The sequence below is a fragment of the Neoarius graeffei genome, chromosome 26, assembly GCF_027579695.1.
Source record: "Neoarius graeffei isolate fNeoGra1 chromosome 26, fNeoGra1.pri, whole genome shotgun sequence".
In the NCBI taxonomy this organism is placed as follows: Eukaryota; Metazoa; Chordata; class Actinopteri; order Siluriformes; family Ariidae; genus Neoarius; species Neoarius graeffei.
The window spans coordinates 52,064,840-52,082,003 of NC_083594.1; the positions used below are offsets into that span (position 1 = coordinate 52,064,840).

The 17,164-nt window shown below is 41.4% G+C and overlaps 1 protein-coding gene across 2 annotated transcripts; it reads right to left on the reverse strand.

Annotated features, from left to right (window-relative positions):
- Nucleotides 1-322: 322 nt before the first annotated feature.
- On the reverse strand, nucleotides 323-16,528 carry hmces (5-hydroxymethylcytosine binding, ES cell specific). 2 transcript variants are annotated; one of them, XM_060910578.1, is made up of 8 exons: nucleotides 16,427-16,528; nucleotides 16,266-16,348; nucleotides 14,168-14,365; nucleotides 13,549-13,692; nucleotides 13,205-13,372; nucleotides 10,978-11,132; nucleotides 10,686-10,878; nucleotides 323-919 (listed from the first exon to the last, which is right to left on the reverse strand). In XM_060910578.1, exons 3-8 carry the CDS (start codon nucleotides 14,354-14,356, stop codon nucleotides 707-709), a joined length of 1,062 nt encoding a protein of 353 aa, XP_060766561.1. In that variant the 5' UTR covers nucleotides 14,357-14,365; nucleotides 16,266-16,348; nucleotides 16,427-16,528; the 3' UTR covers nucleotides 323-706. The 2 variants fall into 2 exon arrangements, with proteins under 2 accessions (XP_060766561.1, XP_060766562.1); XM_060910579.1 differs by having other exon boundaries at nucleotides 16,266-16,340; nucleotides 16,427-16,513.
- Between the last annotated feature and the right edge of the window lie 636 nt (nucleotides 16,529-17,164).

Genomic DNA, 17,164 nt, shown 5'->3' on the forward strand with positions numbered 1-17,164 from the left:
GTTCTTCTGTTTGTAGTTGGGTGGGTGGGGTTTTTTTTTTGTTTGTTTGGTTTTTTTTCCTCCCCCTTCCCAAGTCCCACTCTGCCTCAGAGTGGCAAAGGACTGGTTGTTATCCCTTACATATTTTACAATTTGTTTCTCTTATGACGTATTAAAATTATCTGAATAGATGGACAAATTTACAAAACTCCAGAACAGTGAGGACATCTGAAGCATTCATCATGACATCTAATGAAACATTTTACAGCACAACATTACATCATTTGAAAATAAATGTATTTCAAAGTAATAAAAAAAAATAAAGAAAAAGTTGTTGAATAAGTCTTTTGCACTGTGCTTTATTTAAGCTTAATGAGGAGTGTTGACAGGTGTAATCTTGGGTCTACAGTTTTTCCTTAGCATTTTTGGTGAAGGTAAACATTTTAGATACAACTGTCATTACACAGAATCATACAACACGTGCAGTAGATTTTAACTGCCTGGTCTCTTTCTCCCTCTACTTTTTGAATACTGCAAACAAACTCAGGAAATTGGTGTGAAACTCATGCAAAACAGAAGATACACTGCAGGGTGTGTGTTTTGTGAAAGTGCAAGATTTAAAATACTTGTGTTGGAGGAAACAAAAAAATGTGATCAGAGCATTTGTTCATTTCTAAAGAATTACTGTTGCATTCAGTGCTGTGAACCTAACTAACAGTATTAAAGGTCAGGAGCTTTCTGTTTTTGGTCTCTTCCTGGCCTCGCTTCCCAACAGCCACTGCTGTAGCGGCCCGACAGCTTTGGACTTCTGCTGCCCGGAGAGAGGCTTTTCTTCCATTTCTTGAGGTTCGGCATCATCGGCTGCTGTCCTCTTGCTGGGCGAGCCACTTTGCAGCCAGCTCATCATCATCTTACTGCTGGCTGAAGCCTGAGGAGGAGCCTAAAGAAAGAAGACAGAAGAGGATGTTTACAGGCATGCAAACTGGTCAGGGGTGAAAAAGGTGAGAAGGACACACGGCACGCGCGCAAAAGTACATTTCGTAGTCTACGTTACAAAAAAAATTGCAACCAGTGACGAATTTAATACAGTACAAAATAACTTTCCATAAACATGTCTTAAGTTACTGTTGAGTAGCCGGTAAATTGTACCATTTATTTGTCAGTGGCCGGTAAAGTTTGATATTTTGTGAAGTTAATTTTCACCCCTGTGGGGGTGTCGTGGCTCAGGTGGATAAGGCGCCATACCATAAATCCGGGGACCCGGGTTTGATTCCGACCCAAGCTCATTTCCCGATCCCTCCCTGTCTCTCTCTCCCGCTCATTTCCTGTCTCTACACTGTCCTATCCAATAAAAGGTGAAACAAGCCCAAAAAATATCTTTAAAAAAAAAATTTCACCCCTGTGTACGACACAGTGGGCTATTTACAAAAAGGTATATATTGCTGCCTGTGCTACCTAACAGACCTACCCCAGAGGACACACCTGGCCAATCCCTGTCTGTCAATTTTCTTAAAGACATCACCTATGTGAAATCAGGGGCGGATCTAGAAAAATATTTATGGGGTGGCAAGAGGGGGTCAGGAATTTTTGAGGGGTGGCAACGTATTACAGACGTCTATATATACTGAATTTAATCACAGTCATCGCAGTTTGACGACAAATAGTATGTACACACTACAAAAGGGCACGGGCTGCCATTTACAAACTCATACAGACAAACGTAATCTCATGCTTTTATTGTTCACGAAGAACACACATTCTCAGATGAGGTCTATACCGTTTCTGGACAGTTTTATACTGTATATGCAAAAGAACAGACACTAAAAAACAACAACACCACTGCTTCAAGTTCAGCATGATTTAAACCATTTACGCCAGTGTCACATTTTATAGTTTTATTTTCTCACGCTTTGTAAAGGCTCACCAGTGAGCATAACATGAACTTGTCATGCCTACAACAGCTGAATGCGGTGATTTCCATGTTGCTCAGCAAAACGGTTCACAAATTTATCAAGATCTAATGCTTTTGTGCGCTTTGATTCAATGCTGAGTACAGCCAAACTTGATAGTCTCTTTTCTGTCATAGTCGACCGCAAATAAGTCTTTATGAGCCTGAGAGATGAAAACCTTCGTTCACAGGATGCACTGCTCACAGGCAAGACAACCGCTATTTTACACAACCTGAACAACTAAAAAAAAAACATCTTGGTATGGGTCCAAAAACTGAGTGAACTCCATGAGAGTGGTAGGACTCTCCTGTTCCCCCTTTTTTCTGTCGAGTACTCTCCTCGTCTGATGTAACTCATGTTTAAGATCCTCAATATTTGAATCATAAGCTTCAGCCAATAGCAGAACAGCCTCCTCTCTCAAAAAAGTTGGACTTGATGGATTTAGTGCCTGGACACGCTGCATAATGTTACAATTCGTGTTAGAAAATATTTCTCCAATCATGTTATCCAGAACTGGATAGTACACAGACACAAAAAGTGTGTTTGCTATCTGAAGGCATGTTTGGCTACTTCTTTTATTTTTGCTTGAACACCTGCATGTGCCCCACGCTTCACTGCTGCGCCATCGTAGCCCTGTCCTACAAGGTTTTTCTTGTACTCCAGCCCATGTTTCTCAAGGAAGCATATAATCTTGCCACTTCAAACTCCAGAAAGCTTTCATGAACCACACCGTTGTAAAAATATCTCAGAACAAATGACATTTGCTCTTTTTTCTGAACATCTTTAGTTTCATCAACAATAACTGAAAACTGCTTGCTCGTTTTAACTTCCTGGATGATTTCCTCTTTTGACCATTGCAGCCAAGCACTCAAGTGTTTCATTCTGTATTGTTTTACTTGTGTATTTTGCATTTTTAGCTTGTTTTTCAAGTCTTTTTTTAATGATGGGGTTATGGTTACCCAGCAAGTCTACTGTGGAAACACATCTACTGATGCAACTGGACACATCGTCAGTGATGTTCCTGGAATCATTGGGTGTTTCGGGTCTTTCAACATCATACACCCTCATCCAGGTGACCCAGCCGGGGCTGATCAGATCCCAGCTTGTGTCCAGATGGCATGCTAGCTACCATGCCAATATCTACCTTGTGCCAACTGAATAGAGTTGCTCCTGAAGAGACCCTCATCCTGAAGTTGTTGTAGTAGTCAGTAATGAGATCTCTACACCTGCTGGGGACATGATGTTTCACCAGAGTGAGCTGGGTCTAACATAGAAAGAAAAACACCCTTTTTTTCAGAGTCAAGAGACTCCCTGTGACCCCGCTGTGCTATGTTTTCTGTGGCTGTTAGAACTAAAATTTCAGCTAATGTTTTAACGTAGTATTGATTTTAACAAAGTTATCACGTTTTTACAATATATTTATCATGTAATATAACATCACGTAATTTCATGATACAAAATTATTACGTTATTTCATGATATGAAATTATTACGTTATTTCATGATATGAAATTATCACATTATTTCATGATATTTTCATGTAATAATGTGAAAACACCTTATCAAGAAATAACGTGAAAGTATGGTTTAACGTCCTAGGCTAGGCTACTTCCATTAAAAGCAGACGGCCTAGCCTAGCCTACTGTAGAACTTGGGTCGCGCAAAAACACCGAGCAAAAACATGGCTGAATCCTGAATGACTCCTATTTGTATAAATAGGGGACTACATAGGCGGCAAAATGTAGTGTTTTCCCTGCCATGGAAGTGCACTTGTATATTGAAGAGGAAGCAATTTGCATTACAGCCTTGAATGAGGATTCAAAATGGCGGCTCGGCTCAGTTTTCCCTTCCTCCTTCAGTATACAAGTGCGCTTCCATGTTTATGCAGGAGGGCTGATAGAAGTGGCGAAACATTTTACTTTTTATCGTTTCTTTCACAACTTGAATACGTTGAAACAAAAAATTATGACAAACTAACGCCGCTTACACTAAAATATCGAGGGAAATTTGTAATAAAAACTTTACGGTCGGCAATTTCGACGCGGAAATTCTCGATCGGTTGGGTTACCGGAAACACACTTTTTTTTTGGCCTTACATGTATAGTTAGCTAAATAACGTTCTCCTACTTGATTTTTATCCTCTCAAAATCAGCATAGCAACTATGCTAGCACTGTTCATTCATTATAATTTAATTTCTTGATAGATAGTTAATCAGCTTTTACCTCTGTCCTCCCGTGTCTCCTTTCCTCGCGACTCCTGGCTCCCTCGCTTCGCGCCTCTCAATTTTCCAAAACAACCAATCTCTGGCGTCATCTCGTGCTGCATTCGCCGCAGTCAGACATTGGAAATTCGTGCATGTAAATGTCAAATTGGCCATAATTTTTCTTTGAATTCGTCGCTGCCAAGTGGGGTGGCAAGGCTTTCTTTTAGAGTGGCATTTGCCACCCTATGCCACCCCGGTAGATCCGCCCATGGTTATTCACCCCCGAGCGCGCTGGAAACTGTTCCATTGGTATGTTCAGATCCAGTTGCGAGATGAGGTTGCCAGATCTCTCGATAAAAAGGTGACTTTGCGGTCTGAATCTGTGGAATATTCGTAAGCGAGGACTGGCAACCAGCAGTGGGTTGTGCACCAGCTGATCAGAACTCCAATGGAAAAGAAGCGCGTGTAAGTAACTGTTTATCTCGATTGGCTGTAACCTTGTAAGTGAAATGTTTGGCAACAATAACGTTGTAGCCTGCCTACCCCCCCCAAAAAAAAAAACAACTCTTCGGATCTACACGATTCAGGTCTACAAGTGACCTATTTTGGGACCAAAATGGCGAATTTCGCCGAAAGGTGAGAAGTTTGCATGTGTGTGTTTATGAACCAAATCTGCAGAAAAATAATGCAGATTTAGTCGGTACAGGAAGGAATCTGCGTTTGATTCATTGAATATCAAAACTGAGGAGTCATCTTTGTAGAAGCACCTCTGCTGGCCTTTTACAACCCCAATACCAAAAAAGATGGGATGCTGTGTAAAACAGAAATAAAAACAATACAATGATTTGCAAGTTCTTTTCGACTTGCATTCAGTTGAATATAATACAAGGGCAAGATATTTCATGTTCAAACAAACTTTTTGTAAATGTACAAGCATTCTGATGCCTGTGACACTGTCCAAACAAGTTGGGACGAGAGGCATGTTTACCACTGTGCTAAAATTATGGCCAATTTGACATTTACATGCGCGAATTTCCAATGTCTGACTGCGGCGAATGCAGCACGAGATAACGCTAAGTTCGGTGTCTGTCATATTTTACACCACAGGTTTTCATTGGGAGGCAGGCAGGCCAGTTTAGCCCCCGTACTCTTTGGGTGCATTTGAAATAGGGAAAAATGCTCCCTCAGGAGAATGTCTAACAAGACAGCAAGGCATCAAGAGCCATTTGAAAGGGCTCAAACTCTCATTTCCTGTCTTCGAAGATGCCTCCTAATTACCCCCCAGATGAAAGGAACATTTATGTATCCTCAATGCTACCAATTACGCATAAATCTGTGAGGCAGCTCCCTTAAGCAACAGAAAAAAAAAAAAATTCTGAAAAGATACTGGACCAAACTTCACAGAAAAGTGACACGTACTGTATGCAAAGTTGGGGGGGGCTTTCTTTTTTTTTCGCTTAGCTTTTTGAAAAGTTACCAAGTAACCAAATAAATTTGTTTCTATGATTTGTGAGGCATCTCTGAGCTAACTCTAAGTTGCATGGTGCACTGATGTCACGTTACTGTAAATACTATCTGAAAAGCTTGTTCGAAACAAACGTCCTTAGAAGATGCCTTCAGTTGAAAGTCCTGCCTGATAAGACACCTGTCTATTATGGCAGCGAGGCAACAAGAGCAACCGTTTGTTTCGAATGCAGCCTTTTGCTAGGAAGTTATACTGTTGGAAAACATGCAGAATGTGGTTTAGCATTATCTTGGAATAAGAGGCGACGTCTGGATGGCAGCATATGTTGCTCCAAAACAGATGTACAGATGATGCCATCACAGATGTATACAGTGGTGCTTGAAAGTTTGTGAACCCTTTAGAATTTTCTATATTTCTGCATAAATATGACCTAAAACATCATCAGATTTTCACACAAGTCCTAAAAGTAGATAAAGAGAACCCAGTTAAACAAATGAGACAAAAATATTATACTTGGTCATTTATTTATTGAGGAAAATGATCCAATATTACATATCTGTGAGTGGCAAAAGTATGTGAACCTTTGCTTTCAGTATCTGGTGTGACCCCCTTGTGCAGCAATAACTGCAACTAAACATTTCCGGTCACTGTTGATCAGTCCTTAGAGGAATTTTAGCCCATTCCTCCGTACAGAACAGCTTCAACTTTGGGATGCTGGTGGGTTTCCTCACATGAAGTGCTCGCTTCAGGTCCTTCCACAACATTTTGATTGGATCAAGGTCAGTACTTTGACTTGGCCATTCCAAAACATTAACTTTATTCTTCTTTAACCATTCCTTGGTAGAACAACTTATGTGCTTAGGGTCATTGTCTTGCTGCATGACCCACCTTCTCTTCAGATTCAGTTCATGGACAGATGTCCTGACATTTTGCTTTAGAGTTCGCTGATATAATTCAGAATTCATTGTTCCATCAATGATGACAAGCCGTCCTGGCCCAGATGCAGCAAAACAGACCCAAACCATGATACTACCACCACCATGTTTCACAGACAGGATAGGTTCTTTTGCTGGAATGCAGTGTTTTCCTTTCTCCAAACATAATGCTTTTCATTTAAACCAAAAAGTTCTATTTTGGTCTCATCCGTCAACAAAACATTTTTCCAATAGCCTTCTGGCTTGTCCACGTGATCTTTAGCAAACTGCAGATGAGCAGCAATGTTCTTTTTGGAGAGCAGTGGCTTTCTCCTTGCAACCCTGCCATGCACACCATTGTTGTTCAGTGTTCTCCTGATGGTGGACTCATGAACAATAACATTAGCCAATGTGAGAGAGGCCTTCAGTTGCTTAGAAGTTACCCTGGGGTCCTTTGTGACCTCACCGACTATTACACACCTCGCTCTTGGAGTGATCTTTGTTGGTCGACCACTCCTGGGGAAGGTAACAATGGTCTTGAATTTCCTCCATTTGTACACAATCTGTCTGACTGTGGATTGGTGGAGTCCAAACTCTTTAGAGATGGTTTTGTAACCTTTTCCAGCCTGATGAGCATCAACAATGCTTTTTCTGAGGTCCTCAGGAATCTCCTTTGTTCGTGCCATGATACACTTCCACAAACATGTGTTGTGAAGATCAGACGTTGATAGATCCTTGTTCTTTAAATAAAACAGGGTGCCCACTCACACCTGATTGTCATCCCATTGATTGAAAACACCTGACTCTAAGTTCACCTTCAAATTAACTGCTAATCCTAGAGGTTCACATACTTTTGCCACTCACAGATATGTAATATCGGATCATTTTCCTCAATAAATAAATGACCAAGTATAATATTTTTGTCTCATTTGTTTACCTGGGTTCTCTTTATCTACTTTTAGGACTTGTGTGAAAATCTGAAGATGTTTTAGGTCATATTTATGCAGAAATATAGAAAATTCTAAAGGGTTCACAAACTTTCAAGCACCACTGTAGGTTACCCATGCCATGGGCACTAACGCACCTCCATACCAGCACAGATGCTAGCTTTTGAACTTTGTGCTGGTAAAAATCTGGACGGTCCTTTTCCTCTTTAGCCCAGAGGACATGATTTCCAAAAAACAGTGTGAAATGTGGACTAGTCAGACCACAGCACACTTTTCCACTTTGCATCAGTCCATCTCAGATGAGCTCATGTCTGCCGTTTCTGGATATTGATGATATTTGGCTTTCCGCTTGCGTGGTAGATACGTACAGCGACAAACTGTTTCCTAACAACAGTTTTCCCAAGTGTTCCTGAGCCCACGTACTCACATCCTTTAGACAATCATCAGTTTTTAATGCTGTGCTGCCAGAAGGATCAAAGCTCACGACTGTTCAATGTTGGTTTTAGGTCTTGCCCCTTCCGTGCAGAGATTTCTCTGGATTCTCTGAATCTTTTGAGAAGATAATGGACTGTCGATGGTGAAATCCCTAAATTCTGTGCAATTTTAAGCTGAGAAACTTAAACTGTTTAAACAGTTTTTCACAAAGTAGTGAACGACCTGTTTACCTGTAGAATGTTCCAGACTGGGTTGATATTTTTTTTTTTTTAAAGCGTTCCACAACTTTCCCAGTCTTTTGCTGCCCTTGTCCCAATTTTTTTGGAACATGTTGCAGGCATCAAATTCAGAATGCACATACGTTTCCAAAAAAAAAACAGTAAAGTTGATCAGATGGAACGTTAAATATCTTGTCTTTGTATTGTATTCAATTGAATGGAGGTTGAAAAAGGATTCGTAAATCATTGCATTCTGTTCTTATTCCGTTTTACATAGAATCCCAACGTTTTTTGGAATCGAGGTTGTATTTACGACAGACGTAGACACCAAAGTTCTAACTGATAAAGAATTTTTATGATCAGATTTGATCATATGCAACTTTGATGAAAAGAGATCAGTCTATGTTTTGGGCGGCGTGGCGTGTTGAGTCCCCGTGGCGAACGTATGATGAAAATCGCAGCGTCCTTCTGTGTTTGGTTTGTAAATTGACAGGAAATTCGGATTCCTTCACTGTTGGTTGTTCCAAGATTCTTGCAACTCTGTTCAGTTGTAAATCAACTCGTCTGTTGAAGTAAAGGCTAAAGGGAGTCCTCATACCTCTTTTGAATCAGTCCATGCTAAAAATATCCTGAAGCTCAAACAAAAGAGGTTTATTTTAGCTTGCTGGTGCACAGGCTGCCCAAAACCAAATCTTTCTTATTAGAGGCTGGAGTGGAGCCCAAATTTTATATGGAGAGGCCGAGCTGGATCTGTACAAATATTTGAACTGTACCAGTTTGGTTGGTATAAACCTGTATTAAGTCCACTTTTATAAGTTGGTTTTAACTTATAAATTTAAAAAAAAAACTGAAGAAAAAGTGAAGAATACTTCTTTGACTTGATTTTTCAAGGAAAAAAGTGGAGAATATTTTTCAGAACCCAAGGGGAACGGCGTTTATGGGTTGAAGGGTTTCACAGCGATGGAAGTGAATACTTACGCAATCAATTTTAACATTTGTTAATCTTTTTGCTAAATATTTTTCCCAAAAAATTTCAAAAAGGGTGAATACTTTTGCAATTATTTAATTATGCATATGAGTATTTTCTTTATTTTTATTTGGTTTTTTGGTGGTTGCCATTTTAAAAGACAAAGGCCCAATAACAGCAGGACTTTGACAGGACACTGAGTGGCTTAGTGGTAAAGTCCTTGTTGCTTAACTCAGAGGTTGCTGGTTCAAGTCAGGCTTGTCACTATGATAAAAGGTAGAGGAGGATGGTAAGGTGGCAACAGAGGAGGAGATAAATGAGGAGGGAAGACAGTAGAGGAAAAAGTGGAGAAGGGAAATAAGAAAAACTATATATTAAAAAAAATTGGGGGAAATAGCTTTTACATGGACTCCACCCGCTTCCATTTTGGACTCCCCTCCCACAACACACCCTAGTCCTAGGCCTCCTGTCAACCACCCCACACTCTCAAGCCCTTCACTGGGTCTCACCTTGCGCCACCAAGTCCCAAACCTTCTCTGCTCATATCCTCATGCTCTGACTGGGATTCAAACCAACCACCTCCACACCCACAGCTGGAGCTTATCTAACTGAGCCACAGGCTCTTGTACCAAAACACTGTTTCTTCAAACATTTGACTTAATCCTGGACAAACATGATGCAAAAGCAGAAACTTGAACTTGTGACATCACACACCAAAGATCATAACACTAACCACTGTACCATTGAAGGCCACAAAAACACCTTGCTTATCAGACTTCTGTCTTGATCCTGGACTAACACTGATACAAAACAAGGACTTGAACCAATGATGTTCAACACTAAAGCCCAGCATGCTAACCAGTGTACCACTGAAAGCTGAGATGCTAATTTGCTTATAAGACTTTTGGCTTTGTGACCGACTCAAGAGACAAACTGAAGTGGAAAAGGAGCTGATCGGTTCCCTTTGAGCTTCCAGAGGACTAATTACTTCCCTGTTGGGTTGATGAGAGCGACACACACCAACACACTGGTCTGTATTCCGGGAACTGCTTTCTCTCCTCAAGCAGAGGTCCTCATTTGGCTTTTTACATTTTTTTGTTGAAATATTGAGAATTCAAGTGTCAGGAAGCACACAATTAAAGTTCTCTGGATAATTAACAACAAGATTTATTATATTCTGAATACACAGCTGCAGCTTGACTCAACAACCTCCAGTTGGCGGTTTGATAATGCACATTTCACTGAATAAATGGCTTAACCGAGGAAACGCCCTCCACAACACTCACGGTGCGAAAAATTTCAAGACTCGTATCCTGTAGTCTTGGCTGGGGTTTGAACCAGCAACCCATAGGCAAAGCTCATTGAATTAAGCCACAGGAGGAGATCACACAGCACTGACATTTCTTTGCATTTTTAATCTCAAACTGAGCCAATGACACAAACAGGAAATGGCTGTCCAGCAAAACTGATTGAATCCAGAGATTCAATTTTTTTTTGTCCGGCCTAGTTGTTCCTTCAAATGAGTTTGACTCCACTTTTTTTTTTTAACATGTAACCATGGTTACTTTAACATACAGATGAATAATGTGTCTTGTATGTGCTCCCACCTTCTTGGCGGCAGGGTCCAGCGGCTGCAGGCACTCGGGGGAGTTGTTGCGCGAGTTGTTGACGAATGAAGAGACGGGGTGAAAGGTCAGGCAGGATTTAGACTGAAGCAACTTCAGAGCTTCCAGTGAGCGCACCTCCCCAAAATCCAGCCATCGCCTCACCTCCTCTTCTCCCTCCAGAATGGCCGGCATCCTGTCTCACAGACACACACTTAAACTCCAAGACAAGCCAGATCCTAGCTTGTGGAGGCACTGATGACTGGGACAATGACGACACCATGTTGTGCTCTACCTGTCATGGATGCTCTGCAGGTTTGGTGAGGCGTTCACAGTGATCACGGTGTAGGTGTACAGAACCTCCCCACCACCAGGAGGAGTCCAACAGTCAAATAGCCCCGCCATGGTGAGCAGACGCCAACCTGCCCACTCACTGCCCTCTTCAGCATCCTGTTAAAGGAAACAAACCAAACATTTGCATTTCAGTGGCCTGAAATTGTTTTGTATCCTTAATAATAGTCAAGCCGCTCATACTTCACATTCAAAAACCAGACAACCAACATTCAAACCAAGTATCTCAGTGATGAGAAGTAAGCACTTACCCACAGAGCCACAACACTTCAAAATAAAAGGGCTGATATTTAGAATTTAACCTGAACAGTGACAGAATAAGCCTGATGCCTGACAACCGCCATCGTCCAGTGGGTGTTTGGGATTTGACTTGAGTTGGGCGTCATAAAGCTGTTCGGGTAGCTCAGTGAGTAAGTCGTCATGTGCCTCAGTGTGATAATCATGGTTTGAGGCTCGGCTCGAGTGAAAGATCTTATAAACGCACCTCTTTTTTTTTTGGTGTCTCAGTGATACAAAATGAAGGATAAATCCTTTGAAATAAGCCAACACCTCTGAAGGTTCCAGTGGTGTGAGGGTGAGATCCACCCTTGGACAGTCAGGAACTCAGGCTGGAGCTCACGTGTCGGTCACCTCACCTCACACATTTGGTTTTGCACTTACAAATTTTCAACCCAAACTTCAATCTAATCACAATATCATGAGCGGTCACAGATCACCACCATTCTGATCTAAAAAGCATGATTTCAAAAAATATTTATGAGAACTTCTTCACCTTCAGTTACCGTGTCTTAAAGGAACAGTCCACCGTACTTCCATAATGAAATATGCTCTTATCTGAATTGAGACGAGCTGCTCCGTACCTCTCCGAGCTTTGCGCGACCTCCCAGTCAGTCAGACGCGCTGTCACTCCTGTTAGCAATGTAGCTAGGCTCAGCATGGCCAATGGTATTTTTTGGGGCTGTAGTTAGATGCGACCAAACTCTTCCACGTTTTTCCTGTTTACATAGGTTTATATGACCAGTGACATGAAACAAGTTCAGTCACACAAATTGAAACGTGGCGATTTTCTATGCTATGGAAAGTGCGCACTATAATGACAGGCGTACTAACACCTTCTGCGCGCTTCGGCAGCGCATTGATACGGAGCTCAGATATCAATGCGCTGCCGAAGCGCGCAGAAGGTGTTAGTACGCCTGTCATTATAGTGCGCACTTTCCATAGCATAGAAAATCGCCACGTTTCAATTTGTGTGACTGAACTTGTTTCATGTCACTGGTCATATAAACCTATGTAAACAGGAAAAACGTGGAAGAGTTTGGTCGCATCTAACTACAGCCCCAAAAAATACCATTGGCCATACTGAGCCTAGCTACATTGCTAACAGGAGTGACAGCGCGTCTGACTGCGTCTGACTGACTGGGAGGTCGCGCAAAGCTCGGACAGGTACGGAGCAGCTCGTCTCAATTCAGATAAGAGCATATTTCATTATGGAAGTACGGTGGACTGTTCCTTCAATAAATGTAATTTCTCATATGTTCTACAATGATGAAATGAATGATATAAGATTCATATAAATGTGTTTTTTCACTTGCTCTGACAGGTCACTGTGGAAAGAAGATATTTAAGTTGTTTTAATACACAAAATTATGTTGTGTACGTCCATAGCGTGGATCTGCTCCATGGTAAGAGCATAAAGGATAAAAAGGTGTAAAAAATAAAATATTTTTTTTTTAATTAACAAGGGATTTATTACTGACATGAAAGAAAAGCCAAAGAAATTATTCTTCACTTATCCGTCCAAATCAGAAGTATTAGAAAATACTTAATTTTTAAAAATTAAAATGATAAAGCATAACCTACATTTCATGGCAACATACTTTTATTAAAAAAAAAAAAAAAAACACCCACAACAAGATGCAGCATATTCCACCTTCTGAAGTTTGCTCAGATTTCACCACTGGCTCACACACACCCAGGCCTCATAAATTCATCGGTCAAACACGATTCATCTCAATAAATACATCCATTGCCAGAAACTTTCTTCACGACCTGCATCTTTTCTCCATCAGAGACCTTGGTTTCCTGTCAGAGCCCTGTTTCACCACGGTGAGGATCAAAATCTGTCAACGCAACGGCGAAACCATACACGACAGCACCTCCAGCCTTCTTACCCCTTCACATGGTTCATCACTTTTCAGCTTTCTCTCCTCCTTGTCCTGCTGATCTGCCTGGCTCTGGGGGAAATAGATAAAGAAAGGCTGCTTGCCTTTCTGCTGCCTCCTCCACTCGTAGAAGCCGTCGGCGAGAATGACACAACGCTGCCCCTTCAACAGAGGGTCCTGGGACACAAAATAAACAAAGAACGCACAAACATGCCATTATTTAAAAAAAAAAATATATATATATATATATATATACTATAAACACATGTTTATAGTACAATCAGCATGTAGAGAAACATGAGCTCTGTTTGTATATCTGCTGCATTAATTCATGTCAAAACCTCACATCATACCTTATAAGATTTCTTCTCCAGCAAGCTCTCGCTGCGACAGTTAGAGGTGCTGTACTGCATCTTGCTCGGGTCGTTCTCCTTGAACCACGCCGGCACCAGACCCCACCGCATCGTCGCCAGCACGCAATCATCCACTGCGGCTCCCTATCCAAGTCAAATAAACCCGAGTCAAATAAGAAGCGACAGTCCACCTCCTGCCGAACACCTCTCCATGGCACAGAGACAAACCAGCGATTAATTTTCAATTCCTCAGAGTGCAGGTTTCATCCCTGGTCTGTCCTGGAGAACCCCATTTTAGTGTTTTCCCTGCTCAGACTTCCAACACGGGACAGGGGGGCTCTCCAGGACCGGGGACAGGATACTGAGTTCAAGTCACGATAAAGAAAAGTGGAAAAAAAACCACAAACAACCTGCTTTAATGCATGACTGACTCATCTGATGTTTCCCTAATTCTGTATTCTGGCCACACCCATAATAACAGCTGCACATCTGTGGCTGCAGAGCATATTTACATTTGCACTCAAGTATCATGTCCTCATGCCATTACGCAGCGATTTAGAGCTGGTGTAAGATGTGATTTTTTTCTTAAACGTTCAAGAACACATCAGTCACACTTTGCCTGATTAAAGTGTCTGTTGGAGAGCAGAACCGGACTGAAGGACTGAGGGCTCTTGTTGTAAGAGGGTCGGTATTTATCGGCATCGCCGTCCCTCCACTGAGGCCATCTCTGCTGTCCGGACCGGTCTCGGTACCGAGAAGCACGCCTGACCTCATCAGGAGCAAGAGTGCAGGCTGTCCTTCCACACATGATCTCAGTCTACATACATCACAGGAAACACACAAACAGGGTGCAAGTCATCAATTCCTCAAAATTATAAATAAACAGTAATGAAAAAATATAATAATAATAATAATAATAATAATAATAATAATAATAATAATAATAATAATAATAATCAGTCTGGCCCAAAAACTATTCATTTAACCGAGTGACACTCTGAAGAGGACTTTTATTTTGAACAAATCAATGCTCCTTTAATATTGACAGCTTAATTTGTCAATTCTAATGAGAAAGTAAGCTTTTACTTATAGCTCGCTATAAACATTGAATATTTTATCCAACATTAGCGAAATAGTTTTGTCCGCGTTTGCTAGATAGAAAACGTTCGGGTTTTTCCAACACCAGTGTTATGGTGGATTCCGCCTCCGACGTTATGATTGGCTAATTCGTACTCAGTCAAACCGCTGATTGGTGGGTTGAAGTCATTCATGGTACATTAGCAAATTATAATGCAGGAGACGGGATTTGGAGAATACGGGTAGGCAGCGAAGTATAACAGGAAGATGCTAACTAGTAATTTCGGCTAACCTTAAAAAATATAAACTGCGAACCCTGATTGGTGGGATGAAGTTAGTCATGGTACATTAGCCAATTATAATGCAGGAGGCGGGATTTCGAGAATACGGGTAGGCAAAGAAGTAGAGAAGCATACTAACTAGTAATTTCGGTTAACCTTAAAAAAATAAATATAAAAACTACGAACCCTGATTAGTGGGTTGAGGTTAGTCATGGTACATTAGCCAATTATAATGCAGGAGGTGGGATTTGAAGAATACAGGTAGGCAAAGTAGTAGCGAAGCATAACAGGAAGATGCTAACTAGTAATTTCGGCTAACCTTAAATATATAAACTGCGAACCCTGATTGGTGGGTTGAAGTCAGTCATGGTACATTAGCCAATTATAATCCAGGACGCGGGATTTGGAGAATACGGGTAGGCGAAGCATAACAGGAAGATACTAACTAGTAATTTCGGCTAACCTTAAAAAAAAATATAAACTGCGAACCCTGATTGGTGGGTTGAAGTTAGTCATGGTACATTAGCCAATTATAATGCAGGAGGCGGGATTTCGAGAATACGGGTAGGCAAAGAAGTAGAGAAGCATACTAACTAGTAATTTCGGTTAACCTTAAAAAAATAAATATAAAAACTACGAACCCTGATTAGTGGGTTGAGGTTAGTCATGGTACATTAGCCAATTATAATGCAGGAGGTGGGATTTGAAGAATACAGGTAGGCAAAGTAGTAGCGAAGCATAACAGGAAGATGCTAACTAGTAATTTCGGCTAACCTTAAATATATAAACTGCGAACCCTGATTGGTGGGTTGAAGTCAGTCATGGTACATTAGCCAATTATAATCCAGGACGCGGGATTTGGAGAATACGGGTAGGCGAAGCATAACAGGAAGATACTAACTAGTAATTTCGGCTAACCTTAAAAAAAAATATAAACTGCGAACCCTGATTGGTGGGTTGAAGTCAGTCATGGTACATTAGCCAATTATAATGCAGGAGGCGGGATTTCGAGAATACGGGTAGGCAAAGAAGTAGCGAAGCATAACAGGAAGCTGCTAACTAGTAATTTCGGCTAACCTTAAAAAAAATATATATATATATATATAAAATATATAAAACTGATGCGACAGGAACAGAAAAGTTTAAATATCAATTAAGTATGTTTTCTGAGTTTGTTCATTTTGAGGTACTGATACGTGCCACAGAAAACGGTTTCTTAGCGTAACGTTAGCTAGAGTTTGAAAAAAAAATAAGGTAAGAAGACAGAAAAACCGACAGAACGAGTGAAAAATGTGCCTCTTCTCCAAAATCTGTGACATTAATTATTAAAAATAGTGCAAAATAAATAATATAACTTACAGACCGAGGGTCAAGTTTGCGCACGCGCAGCTAGAGGATCCGGCTGCTGAAGTGCGCGCGCTCAACACGCAAATGCTGTATATCTGAAATGTAAATAAAGCTGGATGTCGTTTTGCACATCATTAACACGCAATTATTCTCCATTTCTCCTTCTCAGTCACCTGTGCACAGTCGATCAGCCGCTCTTTTACACCCAGTGACGTGTAAACCCACGTGATGTGAAGAGGTTCATTTTCAGCCCAGCAGAGACTGACATGGTGTTACTGTGAGGGACACTGCATTGGTGAGCACCTCAGTGAGGACTCACACGTGGTGTTGGTGTGAGAGCCCCTTTAAAACGCACTATGCGTGAAAAAAAAAAGATGGAGAACAGGAAGATAGGACTGTCTAATAAAGTGGCCAGTGGACACAGATGTCACAGTCATGACATGATCACTTTGACTGAGACCAATGCCAGACTCTCATCATCTCAGTGTTTAAAACAAACGACACATTCACAGCCAAGGATTTTGCATTTGTTTTTTTTTCTTTTAGTCTCTCATTCATCTCATTATCTCTAGCCGCTTTATCCTTCTACAGGGTCGCAGGCAAGCTGGAGCCTATCCCAGCTGACTACGGGCGAAAGGCGGGGTACACCCTGGACAAGTCGCCAGGTCATCACAGGGCTGACACATAGACACAGACAACCATTCACACCTACGGTCAATTTAGAGTCACCAGTTAACCTAACCTGCATGTCTTTGGACTGTGGGGGAAACCGGAGCACCCGGAGGAAACCCACGCGGACACGGGGAGAACATGCAAACTCCACACAGAAAGGCCCTCGCCGGCCCCGGGGCTCGAACCCGGACCTTCTTGCTGTGAGGCGACAGCGCTAACCACTACACCACCGTGCCACC

Bases quoted from the DNA above. Each gene is read 5' to 3' on its own strand.
- hmces (XM_060910578.1), bottom strand. From the start codon at position 14,356: ATGTGTGGAAGGACAGCCTGCACTCTTGCTCCTGATGAGGTCAGGCGT. The intron at 11,133-13,204 runs GTAAGAAGGCTG...TTCCTTTAACAG, and splicing joins GTGATGAACCATGTGAAGGG to GATGCTGAAGAGGGCAGTGA. The intron at 10,879-10,977 runs GTAGAGCACAAC...TCTGTGAGACAG, and splicing joins CTGCAGAGCATCCATGACAG to GATGCCGGCCATTCTGGAGG.